General features: G+C 40.9%; 2 protein-coding genes across 2 annotated transcripts; both read left to right on the forward strand.

The window, feature by feature from the left end:
• The first annotated feature begins 595 nt into the window (after positions 1 to 595).
• On the forward strand, positions 596 to 10,664 carry ska3 (spindle and kinetochore associated complex subunit 3). The gene is made up of 11 exons (XM_080903740.1): positions 596 to 829; positions 918 to 979; positions 1,741 to 1,912; positions 2,036 to 2,465; positions 2,599 to 2,660; positions 4,111 to 4,310; positions 4,386 to 4,592; positions 6,623 to 6,811; positions 6,960 to 7,039; positions 7,382 to 7,509; positions 9,638 to 10,664. Exons 1-11 carry the CDS (start codon positions 712 to 714, stop codon positions 9,793 to 9,795), a joined length of 1,806 nt encoding a protein of 601 aa, XP_080759866.1. The 5' UTR covers positions 596 to 711; the 3' UTR covers positions 9,796 to 10,664.
• Positions 10,665 to 10,765: 101 nt separating this feature from the next.
• LOC308410420 (uncharacterized protein) lies at positions 10,766 to 15,758 on the forward strand. The gene is made up of 2 exons (XM_080903741.1): positions 10,766 to 11,067; positions 11,773 to 15,758. Exons 1-2 carry the CDS (start codon positions 10,782 to 10,784, stop codon positions 13,110 to 13,112), a joined length of 1,626 nt encoding a protein of 541 aa, XP_080759867.1. The 5' UTR covers positions 10,766 to 10,781; the 3' UTR covers positions 13,113 to 15,758.
• The last annotated feature ends 501 nt before the right edge of the window (positions 15,759 to 16,259 follow it).

A 16,259-nucleotide genomic window follows, 5' to 3' on the forward strand; every position in this document is an offset into this window, starting at 1 on the left:
GCATGGTCTCAGTATTTAACCTTTTATCCGGGTTATTTCTGGGGCATGTGGAGCCAAACAATATTGACATCTCTTTAAAATGGAGGCAACTGAATGTGTTAATATAGACCTGGAGCATTATCTCACATTAAAGGAGGGGTCATCTTCTATTTATCCTGAAATATAGCATTGCAGACTATTCAAAATAACATATACTGTACAAAAAAGCGCATCTAATCTTTATACTTGCTACACATGATATCCTTCTCTGTTCCATTCTGTTTATTTGCACAGCATTTTGAATTGAATTCTCCAGAAACATCTTCTGATGTAGGTTGCATAAAAGGTCATGGAGTATTAAGACAAAAGCAACGTTGAAATTGAGTCAAGTCGATTAAACAATATAATAAATATTTCAGTGTCACAATGCCGAGCACGATATGAAGAAGTAACCATATACTCATGCCACTAAAATGCGCTGTCAAATAGAAAAATATCAAACGTTCGTCAGTTTTACCTTGTCTGCTAACACAGGGGGCGCGAATAAAACCCTTTGCACGTTAAACACTAAAACCCAAGAAGAAGAAGAAGAAGAAGTCTCTTCCGCTTAATACCGGAAGAGGCGCCAAAATTGAAATTTAGTTCTTTCTGCCGACATAGAAACGATAAACAAACGGCCTTTGAAGGTCTGACGTCGGTTTCAGTTTGCTCGTGTCGGACTTTTGCCTGAAAATGGACTCGACTACACAATTCTTCAGGAAGCTGAAAAAGCTGGCAGTGACTCTGGAATCTGAGACTGCCAAGCTCCAGCTCGCATTTGAAAACCGCAACAGCGACGACGACGAGAGCGGTGAGAAACACGCTGACACACAGGCTGCTTAAATCGCTTACAGTGAAGTCATCGCACATATCTCAATATGAATTCTTTTCTATTTCAGAAAAGACAGCCAGAGCGATGCGAGCCTATCATGAACTGAACTGTGACGTAGGGAACCTGAAGGTAAAAGTTAGCACGTCTTTTTTTTTTTTTTTTAAATTGCATCTAAAGGTGGCGACATATACACAGGTTAGCGCGACAATGCAATATTTTATCAGCAGCTGCAACAAAGATCGTTAAATGCGTTATGTAAAATTAACCAAATGCATTCAAAAGTCCTGCACTCAAAATCTTACTTTAGGCAAACTTTGTATTTAACATATTAAAGGTAGAACTGTGGTGATGCACGATTATCTATTACACTTTTACATCCTTTATACTGTGGCTCCCAACTCAGAGACAGACCCTTTCAAAAGGTCAAGATAAATGTGGTTATTCTCTAATTATTGCCTTTCTTTTAAATACAGTTTGGCCTGCATCGTTATAAAAGCAAGTCTTGTCATTTGAAATGCCTGAGTGCACTTGTTCAGAAGGCATAAAAATTAAATTGCATTTCTGTGCTGTGTAACTGCGTACAAAACGCTATTGATTTTACCTACAAAATTACTACCCGTTATGTATTACTGCAGGTAAAACCATTTTGCTATTGTTGAACTCTCCACTGAAGTGAGAATAATATAAAGTCTTTAGCTGCCAAAGGTTTTCCACGTCTTTGACTTCTGTTAACTTGACGCTTATTTCAAGCATCATAAGGAATATCTGTGTGTCATTTATAAACCGATTATTCATAGCAATATCTTTATTGAAGACTAATATTGTAAATTGGTCGGGCGGTTCATTTTTGAATGGTGAGTGCTCATCACTTCTAGTCTCTTCTCGGGTAGGGACAGATCCAGGATGCCTTGGCTCAGCAGAAAGCAAAGAATAATGAGGCGAGCAGCTTCATTAAGGCGTGTAGAGTAATGGACCAGAAAGTCTTCAAGGACATTGAGAGGCTGAAGAGACACTGCGAGAACTATGGTTACCAAGCTCCCTGTGACACCCAGAGATCAACCAGTAAGTATTAACAATGGCAAAACGACTACATAACACTGGTAATCACGTGTAATGATTTCTTTTCACTTAAAAGAAAAGCGACATGCATTTATGGTGTTCTTATTGTGACTTTTTCTTGTATAGAGCCTAAAGATCAGGCGGAGGAGGCTAAAGATGAAGAAGCAGATGACGACTCAGTAGAAGAGGAAAATCAGGAGGAGGATGGAGGGAATCCTTCCTCAATGGCTCCAAAACCAGAGCTGCCCAACACTGATGTGCTGCGAACTCCACAGCTCTCTGATTTTGGTTTGTCTGAACTGCACCTAAGGAGAGTTCTGGCTGGGACTGAGTGGTGTTCAGAAGTTCCCCCAATGCCTGAGATGAACCTTCCTCAACCCTCACTCAAAGCATCTCTACCATCGCCCATGCCCATTACCCCCAAATGTAACCTGCGAATGGATGACTACGAACTCCAAACACCCCAGATGCACGACTTTGGCATCACAGAGCACACAATGTGTCTGAACAATGACTTCACCATGAATCTGTTCAAGAAGACTGAGAACCAACCAAGGTAGAGTGGTATGAACTATAATGACCCCTGTCGGCCACACTCAGGGTTTGTAGTGTTACTACTGCAGGTCCTTTAAGACTTTACTGTGTAAAACTGCTTTTTCCTGCTTTATGAGTCTCTTCTTGTTCAACAGACCATTACAGGACACAACTGAACCACCAGTGAACGGTTTAATAGACAGTTTGCAGACTAAAGGTATGAAACTGTCAACCTCATAGCTCTTCTTCACCCCACAATAGGTGACTGTCATCTACACTCATGGAAAAGAGAAAGTTTTCACAAAACTCTACGCTGTCCTGTTTAAGAACTAAGTACGCCCAATGATTCAGTACTTTGTAGACACGTCTAGACCCATAACTTGAAGTAATAACTTGAAGTAAATATACAGACAATAACTTGAAGTAATTGTCTGTATAACTTTATCAGTCTGTCAGTTTGTCCTGGAGAAATTTTGGCCCACTCTTCTTTACAACATCAAGTCTGTGGCCATTTATGCACCGCTCTCTTAAGGTCTGCACTTTGATTGTACCATTGTTACACATTGATTCTTTTCTTTGTCAGCCATTCTGTTGTTGATTTGCTGATATTCTTGGGATCGTTGTCCTCTTGCATGACCCAGTATCAGCCAAGCTTTGTCTGTCGGACAGATGGTCTCACATTTGATTCTAGAATCCTTTGGCATACAGAGAAATTCATGGTCGATGAATGACTTCAAGGTGTCCAGGACCTGTGTCTGCAAAACGATCCCAAATAACCACCCTGCCTGAATGCTATTTGATTAGCTGCTGTTTAAGATCTTAGTTTCTGTGGAACGGTGTACTCACCTTTTCACAGGACTGAACAGAGTTCAGTGAAAACGTTTTTTTCACACAAATGTATAAAGTATACATCTTTAGTAAAGAAATCGGATGTCTTTACTATTCAGGAAACAAGATGTTTCTCTTCTTCAGTTGTCTTTTTCTTGCATGACTTTATCCAGCACTTAGTTTATGATCAGATGTTTCCCTTTGCATTTATTTTCATCTTACATTTTCTAAACAGTGTTTTTTCGAGTGTTATAAACTATTTAAAATATCTTACTATTTATTTATTAGTAAGTTGTAAGTAATCTTATGTCATGACATATTCTGATGCCTGTTAATTAAAAAGTACATGTTTGGATATGGTTATGTTTTCATTGTCTTAAGTTTAATAATGATACAAAATCCCCAGCGTTTAGCCAGTGGAGACTACAAGTTTCCACATCACACTTGTGCAGATTTTTTCACTACTTGGATCTGAAAAAAAAAGTGTACTGAACATTTTGTTCAGTGAAATCTGACGTCCAAAAGAGAAATAAAAAAACACTGACCAAAACGAGCTTTTCATAGAAAATGATCAGCTTTAAGTACTCGGGAACTACATTTGTTTTTATTAAACAGCTCAAGGCTTTGTCAGTGCACCATTTTTCTATCTGAAATGTTGCTTGTTTTTCAAAGATGCCACCTGAAGGTATTAAAAATTCTATACTATGTATTTAAAATACCTAGTATTTTGAAAAATAAAAGTAGCACATGTAGAGAAACGGCACCAGGCTGTTAAGAGAAAGCACTGCAGTGAAATGGTTCTAAATATCTTCCTGTGACATTGTTTTGATTACCTTCAGCTGAAAAGCTGGAATCACCAGAGCCGCCTGTGTTTTGTACCCCGGGATTCAAGATCAAAAAGACAAACGGTCACTCGTCTCCAACTGCACAAGGCACTGGTGTCCCAGAATTCCCCTGTCACCCTGGCAACCTACCTGCCACACCCGAAGTCCCAGCATTTCAAACGCCGTACGTGAACAGACTAGTCAGTACCAAAAAGGTAAGAAATAAAATGTAACTGTGTGTGTTTTTGTTTCTGACATTTTAATTTCACATCACCTTTTTAATTTTTTAGAGCACACAGCAGCCTGAGCCATCCGTTATGCAAACGGATAATGACACCCAGACCTTGGATCTTCCATCCCCACCTTGTAACAGGGCAGCTGGTTTCAAACGCACCTGGGAATATGATGTGCCCGATATATCCACCACGGGTTTAGAGGACAAGCAGTTGCCAGTGATGCCCAACCTAGAGTCTGCTCTGGGAAATTCTTTACAAAGCGTAAGACGAACAGGAAAGCATTTACTTTTAACCAGAGATGCTCACGGCTTTATGGCAAACAAAATGACAAGTCAGATGTAATACAGTGGGGCAAAAAAGTATTTAGTCAGCCACCGATTGTGCAAGTTCCCCCACCTAAAATGATGACAGAGGTCAGTAATTTGCACCAGAGGTACACTTCAACTGTGAGAGACAGAATGTGAAAAAAAAATCCATGAATCCACATGGTAGGATTTGTAGAGAATTTATTGGTAAATCAGGGTGGAAAATAAGTATTTGGTCAATAACAAAAATACAACTCAATACTTTGTAACATAACCTTTGTTGGCAATAACAGAGGTCAAACGTTTACTATAGGTCTTTACCAGGTTTGCACACACAGTAGCTGGTATTTTGGCCCATTCCTCCATGCAGATCTTCTCGAGAGCAGTGATGTTTTGGGGCTGTCGCCGAGCAACATGCACTTTCAACTCCCGCCACAGATTTTCTATGGGGTTGAGGTCTGGAGACTGGCTAGGCCACTCCAGGACTTTCAAATGCTTCTTACGGAGCCACTCCTTTGTTGCCCGGGCGGTGTGTTTTGGATCATTGTCATGTTGGAAGACCCAGCCTCGTTTCATCTTCAAAGTTCTCACTGATGGAAGGAGGTTTTGGCTCAAAATCTCACGATACATGGCCCCATTCATTCTGTCCTTAACACGGATCAGTCGTCCTGTCCCCTTGGCAGAAAAACAGCCCCATAGCATGATGTTTCCACCCCCATGCTTCACAGTAGGTATGGTGTTCTTGGGATGCAACTCAGTATTCTTCTTCCTCCAAACACGACGAGTTGAGTTTATACCAAAAAGTTCTACTTTGGTTTCATCTGACCACATGACATTCTCCCAATCCTCTGCTGTATCATCCATGTGCTCTCTGGCAAACTTCAGACGGGCCTGGACATGCACTGGCTTCAGCAGCGGAACACGTCTGGCACTGCGGGATTTGATTCCCTGCCGTTGTAGTGTGTTACTGATGGTGACCTTTGTTACTTTGGTCCCAGCTCTCTGCAGGTCATTCACCAGGTCCCCCCGTGTGGTTCTGGGATCTTTGCTCACCGTTCTCATGATCATTTTGACCCCACGGGATGAGATCTTGTGTGGAGCCCCAGATCGAGGGAGATTATCAGTGGTCTTGTATGTCTTCCATTTTCTGATGATTGCTCCCACAGTTGATTTTTTTTCACACCAAGCTGCTTGCCTATTGTAGATTCACTCTTCCCAGTCTGGTGCAGGTCTACAATACTTTTCCTGGTGTCCTTCGAAAGCTCTTTGGTCTTGGCCATGGCGGAGTTTGGAGTCTGACTGTTTGAGGCTGTGGACAGGTGTCTTTTATACAGATGATGAGTTCAAACAGGTGCCATTCATACAGGTAACGAGTGGGGGACAGAAAAGCTTCTTACAGAAGACGTTACAGGTCTGTGAGAGCCAGAGATTTTCCTTGTTTGAGGTGACCAAATACTTATTTTCCACCCTGATTTACGAATAAATTCTTTACAAATCCTACCATGTGGATTCATGGATTTTTTTTTTTCACATTCTGTCTCTCACAGTTGAAGTGTACCTCTGGTGCAAATTACTGACCTCTGTCATCATTTTAAGTGGGGGAACTTGCACAATCGGTGGCTGACTAAATACTTTTTTGCCCCACTGTATGGCTAGATTTTATGAAAGGTTGGTTAAATAAAATGAACTGTAATCTCCAGAAGGGAAACTTCCTTCTTATAGTAACAGACTAATATAGCTTCTAAAAAAATGTTTTCAGTCCATCATAATATATCAAAATATTTTTTCACCACAAGAAATTTTTAAGAAAAAAGGTGTAATAAAAAAATTAAAAGCATCTTACTAGCAAACAAATTCTGTTGTTTTACATGAAGTCAAAAATGAGCTAAAATTGCTCATTTGATTTTCATTCCTGTGCACAGATGAGATTTATCAAAATGTGAATGAAACATGTTTAAAGGTCAAAGTTTTTCCTGTCATTTACAGAGCAATGGGAAAATCCTGAAGTTCAGCGAGAATGAAAAGGTGGCTAAGGAGCCCAATGTCAACAGCCTGGAGTTGGATGGACTCACCCAGGAGTTCAGCTTGGGGACACCTCGTATAAGAGCACACTACCAAGAGCCAACCACCCCGGAGATGCCAGACCTGAGCTCTGTCACACAGGACATCTGTAAAGTTAGTCTTGTTTAGTCCCATAAAAGCACTTTTGAAATCCATAGGTTTGCTGTTTGCAGATAAATTCATGTTCCTTGTTGACGTAAATGTTACATAACATTTATAATTTGTGAAATTTCCTCTCGTGCTCTTTCCTCCTATTTTGTAGCTTGTGTCCCAGGCTCAGTTGAAGAAGACAACAATGACAAATGAACACCCACCTGTCAAGCCTGACAAAAAGAAACACAGGTAGCCCGTTATAAAATAAGAAATATAGATATAGGTGGCAATATTTAATTCATGAACTCTAAATTAGTAGCTTTTATTGTGTGTCCATTCCAAAGTTGCAGATCAGGCTGGTGCTCGGTAGCAGAGAAGAATATTAATGTAAAATATTAGATATGAGATATCATTTGTATATATTTTTAATAAATGTTGAACTTTTGTGTTGCTTATTTCTGTCTCTCCTGATGAAATGTGTTAATTTCTTTATTTCACTCAGTTTTATCCATTCTTACATGATGCGTGCCTGCAGTCTTTCTTTCAAAACTTTGATTGTGACGTGTCACCTTCCATCCATTCCTCTCCCAGATCTGCAAGTCTGCCTGAAGTGTCAGAGAACGAGTTCCAGAGTTTACCGAGCTACCTGAGGCAGATGAGCCTGAACAGCCTCAACCAAACGGTTCACAACATCAACAATTTCATGGCAGAGTATCAAGGTCAGTGTTATATTTGTGCACAGGGTCATGGATGAATGCAGCTCTTGTTTAAACAGCTCCGGTTATGGAGGATGGCTGCGCCCTCCATGACTCTGGTTCTACCGGAGGTTTCTTCCAGTTAAAAGGGAGTTTTTCCTTCCCACTGTTGCCAAGTGCTTCCTTATAGGGGGTCCTCTGATTGTTGGGGTTTTCTCTGTAATATTGCAGACCTTTACCTTCCAATATAAAATACCTAGAGGCAGCTATTGTGATTTGGTGCTATATTAATAAAACTGAATTGAATTGAATAGCTTTGTAACTGTAGTGGAGAAGAATGTAATCATACATTAATGTACTACAGGACACACCACAGTCAAGGTGCGTGAGAAACGGAGACTCTGACGCAGCAGTTTAAACTTCTCACTGAGGCAGTGGTGTTGATGTCGTGGTCAGTAGTTTAGAAAACACCTGTGATCTCACACACAGTGGTTTTCAGATTGGCTGCAAACTTGGAAAACAAATTATCTTACTGGTTTGACTTTTGTTCAGTTGGATTTGATTACTGCAGTTACACTGGACTTCCACAGATTTCCTTTATTAAATCAGAGGAGCGCTTCCTGTTTTAAAAATAGCGTCCAGTAGTTTTCACGGTTATGCTGAAATCCTTCCCTGAATAAAGCTGTCATCCTCTGTTAGTTTGGACTGTTAATTAGCAGCAGAGGGTGCTATTTGCATAAGTAAACAACCAAATGGGAATGAACAGGTCTGTGCTGGCGATGTTTCCCTTGGTTACTCAATGGGAGATCATCTATAATCCACCCCGTTGTAGTTACAAACATGAGAGGTTAAAAAATGGTTTAATTGTTTAAAAAAACTGAGCTTCTAAAGTAACAAGAAATCTGGATTCACAGAAGCTGCTTTCGGCTGCTTCCTTGTCACAAGCGGGTGCCACAGCAGGTAGCGCTGCCTGTTTGATTTGGCAGTTTTACACCAGATGCCCTTCCTGACACAACCCCAATGAGAAATTAGGATTCATAAACCTGTCAAATTGTTCCTGATAGCAGCAAGAACTAGCTGTACTGTGTTAAACTTTTAGATTGCTTCAGACTGATTACACAATACCATCAGGGAAGCACCTGATCAGACTGAAATCTGAGGATTTGTCCCATTTTTAAAATCAAAGCGTGGGGACATCACATATAATATCTGTATACAACCAAGCCTGTCATCATATTTCATATTTTCCTGTCATATACATACTCTTACAATAGTAGATGCTCATTTTAAACACGACCAGAGTTTCAAATGATGTCGGTGATCCTTGTAAGCCCAAACGCTCAGGTTTCAAACTGCTGTCTTTTCACTTGTGTTTTTCTCATAAGAAAATATCCATTATATGCTCTTGTAAGGCGCACAGCTCTGTTTGTGAGGAGCATCCCATGAGAAGAAAGTTGGCTTAAAAGGAAGTGGCCTTGGGAAGGATGGTGGTGAAGGAGGGAAGCTAAAACTGCTCCTTTCACTGGATGAACTGTGGGGGCTGCACAAAGGGCCACATTCAGATAAACAGTTATTTAAAGCTGTGAATCATGCAAAGTTAACTTGATGTAGTCCAAAAATAAACATGTCAAGCTGGAAATGAGCATATTAGGTCCCAGCTGAATAGATCTACATCGTTTTCTCAAAGTACACACGGTCATATAATGGCTGTATCCACTGTTGTGCTTTCAGATAATTGTTTATACTCAGTGCTCAAGATAACAGTATGATATTTGGAAAGTAAACAAGAGATGTTTGTTATTTCTCTGATTGCAGATCTCTTGATTAAAATGTCTCAGGACATTTGCTACCAGCACCAGGCTGTTCATCTTTATTGTTAGCAGAACAGTCAGTTTGTTTCTTTGCCTGGTTTCATCAGTTTTACATTGATCTGGCTTCAGTGAGGTTTCAGCTACAAAATTACCATCATCAGTTACATAATTGGAATTGTATACCAAATAGATTTCCTCCAGTTTAAGCCCCCGAAACGTTTCAAAAAGCCAGATTTTTACAGACATGGTGTGTTTGTTATTTTAGCGGTATCCCAGCAAATCATCATGTGAACAAGCTCTCATTTCTCTAATCTGTCCCTTTTCTGTGGCGCCCTCTGCAGGAGAAACAACAGAGTTTCAGATGGAGAAGCTGAAGAAGATCATCAGTGTCGGAACCAAGGCCCCCGTATACATCCTCTGTCTCACAGAGCTCAAGAGACTGAAGCATGTGAGAGGAGACCGGAACACCTCTGTGTACAGACTGATCACACACATCTAAAGCTTGTCCATCCGTTGGCGAAAATCTATGTGATGTTAAGCACTTAAGCTGCAGGCAAAGATTATCTATCAAGTCAAACAGCAAAGAAAAACATACATTATGAGAAGAGTCCCAACAAATGAACTCAATCAGAGAAAGCAGCTATCCTTTATATTGTATATGGTTTGTGTTTTGATTGTAAATAGTACATGGACCTGTGAGTCAATAATTTGCATTTCCATGGTTGTATGCAATAAAATGGAAACTGGTTGTTTAGACAAGTAGTACAGATTCGTATAATACATAAAGATATATATTGAGACATTGTTGGATTAAAAAGGCTAAACTTTTATCAATAGCAAGCTCAGTCTTCTGCAGCGGGAGTATAACACATGACTTGCAGTAACCAATGGGTGTTAATAATTCAGCCACATGAATATGCATTGTCAAACTATAGATGGTTTATCCATCTACCACAGCTCACTTTTAATTGTCCTTACCCATTTGTATAAAGTTAAATAAAATAGCAAATGAGACTGTTAATCAGAAAATCCTGAACTTTTATTGCTCATTGCTGTGATGTGTTGCATGTGACTACTACTATCTTGATCTTTAACAAATTGGTAATTGGCTTTTCAAATATAACTAGTGAGTTTTATCTTTGTGCAGTCTAAACACACTTGTATTGAAATAAGCTACTGTATCACAGTTGTGTGCTGTGGATGAAAGCCAAGTACTGTACTCCAGTTTCAGAGCTGATTAACAGAGGGATCTAATAAGCTACAGGTATATTGCATCTGTTTTATACTGTCTGTGGTTGTTTCCAGTTGCTGTGGTTTGTTTTTTCCTTCGTCATGTTCATTTTCGAAAATTAAAAAAGAGCAAATTAACCATTTGTGTGATTTCGGGACATTAGCGTTTCTGCTTCTCGGCGTGAGTGAAGATCGCATTTCAATGACGTCGTCCCGAGATGGTCCAATCAGAGTGACGAAAGCTAACGGCCGTTGATGACGGAACTACAGTTTTTTTGTCGCCCTCTGGTAGACCACCATTTTGGGAGTCAAAACACCCAGCAAACTGCAGCGCACACTTCCACGCTTCTCCGTGGCCTTACTATGGTTCACACCTGTGTGGTGGCAGGCTGCAGGAACAGAAGGACACCAGGCACCACCTTATCTTTCTACCGTTTCCCACGGGACCCCGAGAGGAAGCAGCGCTGGATAGCTGCTGTGAACCGAGAGGGCTGGGTGCCGAACGACGGCAGTCGGCTCTGTAGTACTCACTTCATTTCAGGTATGAAGGCAAAACCACTCTGAACCCTAAAAGTGTCCCCCTGTGTGGGTTTTTTGTTTTGTTTTGTTTGTTTTTAAAGTAAACCAGTTCATACTGATGTTGCTAGGCTTCCACATAAACACTCGTGTCTAGAAAACCAAGGAGTTTGTTTTTTTTTTTGCTGTCAGTGCAGTGTTGTGTTCAAAGGTTGCATGAAGTCAGGAGGGACAGTGGCATAGTCGGTGTAACTGCAGCGGGTAATAAACATGTTTAGGTTCACTATCACATAGTAAAAACCCTCACTGATTAAAATGACTGGAAAAAGGCGGTGTTTGTAGCTGTAAGCCTTTGAATATCTAAAAAATAGCTCTACGAAACTAAGTTCAGATGGAAATAAAATGTAGCATTACTGCAATTAATTCAGCTGGGATGGGTTATAAATTTTGTTTACTAAATATATGAAAGTAGATGCCGCTAATGGTACGTGGTATTTTAATGCTAGGTTTGTTTTGTTTTTATTGTCTGGTGTGTGCAATCTTTTTGTGTGCAAAGATTTTCATGCTTAAATTTTGTTTGTAGAGGAAAAATTAATTAGGGATGTACTGACTGAACAACAGCAACTGTTTGTTATTTTATGTATTGCACGCTACAAAATGAGAGAGCACTCTAAATCACAAGTATCATAAACAGATGAATTTGAATTAGATTCTTTTTTTTCACATGCAGGTAAACAGGTGAAGAATCCGCGCTCTCCGGATTATGTTCCTTCTGTGTTCACGGCGGCTCCCTTATGCCCAGAGATGAAGGAGCCGGGTGCCTTAGAGATCGTGGACAAACAGGAAGCACGGGTGGAGGCAGCCAATGCCTTGCTGTTCCTCCAGGGCCAGGGCATGTCTGCGGTGGATGAACAGGGCCAGGAAAAGCATCCTGAGGTGAAGGAACAGGAGACCACTGCAGAGGAGAGTGCCTCCTCCTCCCTCAGCACTGAAGATGATGATGATGACGATGACGACGAAGATGATGATGATGATAATGATGATCAGTCTGTGAGTGACAGCAAGAAAGGAAAGTTTGCCCAGACATCTGATGTCCCGGTGAACTTTGATGACATCTTGAAAGCCCTGAAGAGGGAGAATCAGGCCCTCAAGGAGTCTGTGGAGAAAATGTCTCTCTCAGAGAACTCCTTAAGGAATGATGCTGAGAAAGTGAAGTTTTACACTGGTTTACCCAACTACTTTGTCTTAGAGACAGTCATGTGGCTGCTGGCACCTCACATGGATGGAATGAAAAACGTCAAGCTCTCCAAGTTCCAGCAGCTGCTGCTGACACTAATGCGTCTCCGCCTGGACCTCCGCAATCAGGACTTGGCTTATCGCTTTGGCGTGAAAGTCGGCACAGTTACCAGAACAGTTCACCGGATGGTCAGCATCATGTCCTCTACTCTGGTGCCAACGGCTGTCTTTTGGCCCTCCAGAGCTGAGCTCCGTAAAAACCTGCCAGCTGCGCTGCGAGCCTCTCACCCTGACTGCGCCGTCATCATAGACTGTTTCACCGTGCCTTTCGAGGACCCGGTCTCTCAGGGGGCGGGGCCAAGTTATAACGTGTTTAAGTATCTGATTGGCGTGGCTCCACAAGGCGTGGTCACTTTTGTCTCTAGGGGTGTGCTGGGAAACGTCAGTGACAAGAGCCTGGCTGAGGGCTGTGGATTCTTGTGCAAGCTTCTCCCGGGCGATGTCGTACTGGCAAGCCGTGACCTGGACATCGGAGACTCCGTGGCAGCACGTGGAGCCTTGTTTAAAATTGCTGACAGCTACCAGGGAGAAGCATATGGGAGAACAGAGGGCTCATTGCTGGCTGATCCTTCCTCTGAGACAGTGAGCGTGCAGAGGCATGTGGAGAGGGTGATCTCTATGGTAAAGCAGCGGTACGCCATGCTCACGGGCCCTGTCGAGAGCGCCTTCACCGCAGCCTCTGAGCGCACGTCGAACCTCTCAACCTTTGATAAGATTGTGCAAGTTGCCTGTGCCTTAAACAACCTGTGCATCTCTGCTGCTCCACTCGAGTGATGTGTAGACAAACGCCTCGTGCTCCTTTAATGCTGATCAGGCTCTTCAGTTCCCTTTACTGCTTTGGACTGCACTTCTTGCTGTCCCTCTGTGTCTATGTGTCGACACTACATCATGACTACAGCAAATAGATCTATACTTTTCCACTATACTAACTTTCAATCTATGTCACTCCTTGTGATCTGGGTCAGTTTATACTTAGCAATAGGACCATTTCTCCAAATACAGAAACCACATTTCTGAGATGTGATGTCATTAAGTTATGCACCTCCCCTCACAAAGAATGGCTGACTTGCAAGAATTTATTTTGTTTAGGCTTTGGGTGAAAACTGAGTAAAACCCTTATGAAATATGTCTTTATTAGCTACTTGTAAATGCTGAAGTATACACACTGCAGTTTGGGTAATGCATTTCCACTGATCCCACATCTCTGACTGTTAAGTGTGTCTTCCCCATCCCTGACTGTAGTTACCAGATTACATCCATCTGCTGCAGAGAAGTGGCATGTTGCTTAAACCTTTTTTAATTTTTATTTATTTTTTTTGTTGCTTCCCTGCATCTGAATCAGGAACTGTGCACATAGGAATATGCATAGAAAGAGGTTAAAATAACAGAAATGCCAGACAAAGTAGTACACCGTAGTACTCCTCGGCCACAGTGTCTCCTCTCTGTTCACAGTGCAGGGACAGAAATGTCCTGTGGTTTGTGAAGGAGTACTGGTTGTAAACTCATCGTTTTTGGCATAGTCACATTTTTGTAAGCCAGGTACTTTTTATAGCAAGAGTACAGTCAGCTGTGATGATTAGCTACAAGTTGGCAATTCGAGCACATCTTGGAATGGCAGATGTCTTCAATGTCTTCATCAGCAGTGATTTGCTGGTTTTGCAGGTTTAAAAAATAATAGTAATGATGATGTTGATGAACAGAAAATTAGACTTTAGCTTGAGCTGTATACAGTGATTAACAATGATGTCCTTTTTTACTGAGCCACGTGTTTAGGTAATTGTTAATTTTCCCAAAGTAGTTAAAGCTCCTTATTTAATACAAAAATCTCAAAAGAATCATCTTTTGTGTTGGTGCAGAAGTAAACAGTATTGCTGACATGCTGTTGAGCCTGAAGAAACACATTGTTAGATGAGTACACCAGCTACATTTAACATGTGGATTCATTCTCACTGGTTTGTCCTCTCCTGTGGGAGACTGACAGGCTTTGGTCCATGAGCACGAGCCACAGCAGTAGTTATGATACAAGGCTGCGGGTTATTTCCAGAAAGGTTACCCAGCAACTGAAATTTTGATCTTTTTAAAGGGTTTGACCTTTCAGTAATGTAGACACACCAACTGAAAAGTTTCTACTGATATACAGTATATCTGCATTTTTTTTAATTTGAAGATAACCCCTCTGATTATTGAATTACATATTTTAGTAGTGCTGCTTTGCTGGTGCCTTAGTTTGTAAAGCTGTTCCAGATCAGCCCATATTTTCTACAGATATTTATTTTGACATCATGCACTATTCTTTGGACTTTTTCCTGGTTTGGTCCCTAAGCCAGATGTGCATGATGAGTCAGCATCTGTAGTCAACAAGGTCTAAATGTGTGTTCCCATTGTTTTGTTGTTTGTTTGTTTTTAAGGTACATCATTCTTGTGTGCTCAACCTTCTGCCAAAACTAATCTAAAGTCACTACACTTATACTTATGTTTTCTCCTAAGGTTTGAGGGGCTACAATACAATTGGCTCAGGGCCCAAAAATGAATTGGGAATGCTCCAATAACAAAGACTACACTTAAGTTCAGGTGCTGGGCTTTAACAGGTGATGCTTCATAATCGGTGTTAGGTTCAGAATGTGCCTTCTGTTCTCAGACCCCTGGATATCCCAGACAACAGATGCTTGTCTGTCTTTTCTGACTGGTCATGTTTTGGTTGACACTGTATTGCTCTGGGGCTTCCATAAGGACATCTAGCCACAGTATTTAGTCCACTTGCCTGCTTTTCTCCCCTTCAATTAGCCATGGTGTTTGGCACTGCTGATGCTCTAAACAAACTATAAAAATCAAGTTAATTAGCAGTACTATGGGTTGATATATTTCTTCAGCAGTGCATGTACTTTGGATGAACACATGCTTCATTTTTTTAATTTTTTTTTATTAAGTCTTTGACTGAGTAGACTGTATCTGCAGACCTTGCTTGCTCTTTTATGGAGGGAGCGAAAAGCCCCCTTTTTTGACTGATTAAAATAGTCTTACAGGCTGGTTTAAATGGTGTTTGCCCGTTCCTAAGGTAGTGAGTGGCGCTGGAGGACTGTTATCAAGCAAGGCCAAATACCAGTATTAATAGTAGTTAAAAGGCTTTGTGAAATGACTGTTGGTTTATTCTGTCTGTATTTAGTTCTTACATGCATAAGAACAAAGTCAATACTTCCTATTTGATGTTTTTTCTGCTCTAAAATAAAAGAGCTTCTAGGTTGACATGTATGAAAGAAGTTTATAAACTCATGTTCTCACACTACATTGCTGTTTGACATTATTGTTACGGACGCATGTGCTTCCATGATGTGTAAACTCCTGAAGGTTTCCTGTTTAGTTTCTCTTTTAATATAGCGCCTGTGACTGAAAAAATAAAGTTGTGGAATTGCATCAGCTTACCCAGTACCCAAGAGTCGCCGTTATGTTATTCTGTGTGTACGTGTAAAATATTGAAGCTCTGTGCTGTACGTGTTGTCCTGTGATAACTGACATTATTATAACGTTTTATTTGCTTTCACACTGAGTCATTGGTAAAAACTATTTCCAAGGCCGGAGAGGGGTGACTGAGTAATGTAATGTGCAGATATACTTTATTTATCAAAGGGAAAAATGCTTGGAGGAAGCTCCGCCTGTGAATATTTCAGAGGAAGGAAATCAAGACGTCTCACTCCGTTGCTTTTTGCAGTCACTGCAGCGGTGAAAACCACAGCTCGTTACTACTCGCTATTGCACTGACAGCGTAAACTAGAACCCCGCAGTTCTGTTTCTATACTTAACTCGTTATTAAAATCAAAAGTAAAACTTACTGATGCACTTCAACAAAAAAAGATTTGTACGACGCCGAATACACAAAAACATTTTTAATTTTAATTTGTTCGCAAACGGTAATAGCACCTAGCT

The sequence above is a fragment of the Rhamphochromis sp. 'chilingali' genome (assembly GCF_963969265.1).
Source record: "Rhamphochromis sp. 'chilingali' genome assembly, chromosome: 14".
NCBI lineage: Eukaryota > Metazoa > Chordata > Actinopteri > Cichliformes > Cichlidae > Rhamphochromis > Rhamphochromis sp. 'chilingali'.

What these genes read in the sequence shown, in the direction of transcription:
- ska3 (XM_080903740.1), top strand. Translation starts at nt 712, where the DNA reads ATGGACTCGACTACACAATTCTTCAGGAAGCTGAAAAAGCTGGCAGTG. An exon ending in GTGACGTAGGGAACCTGAAG is followed by an intron (nt 980 to 1,740) that starts GTAAAAGTTAGC and finishes CTTCTCGGGTAG; the next exon opens with GGACAGATCCAGGATGCCTT. An exon ending in CCTGACAAAAAGAAACACAG is followed by an intron (nt 7,040 to 7,381) that starts GTAGCCCGTTAT and finishes TTCCTCTCCCAG; the next exon opens with ATCTGCAAGTCTGCCTGAAG.
- LOC308410420 (XM_080903741.1), top strand. Translation starts at nt 10,782, where the DNA reads ATGACGGAACTACAGTTTTTTTGTCGCCCTCTGGTAGACCACCATTTT. An exon ending in TAGTACTCACTTCATTTCAG is followed by an intron (nt 11,068 to 11,772) that starts GTATGAAGGCAA and finishes TTTCACATGCAG; the next exon opens with GTAAACAGGTGAAGAATCCG.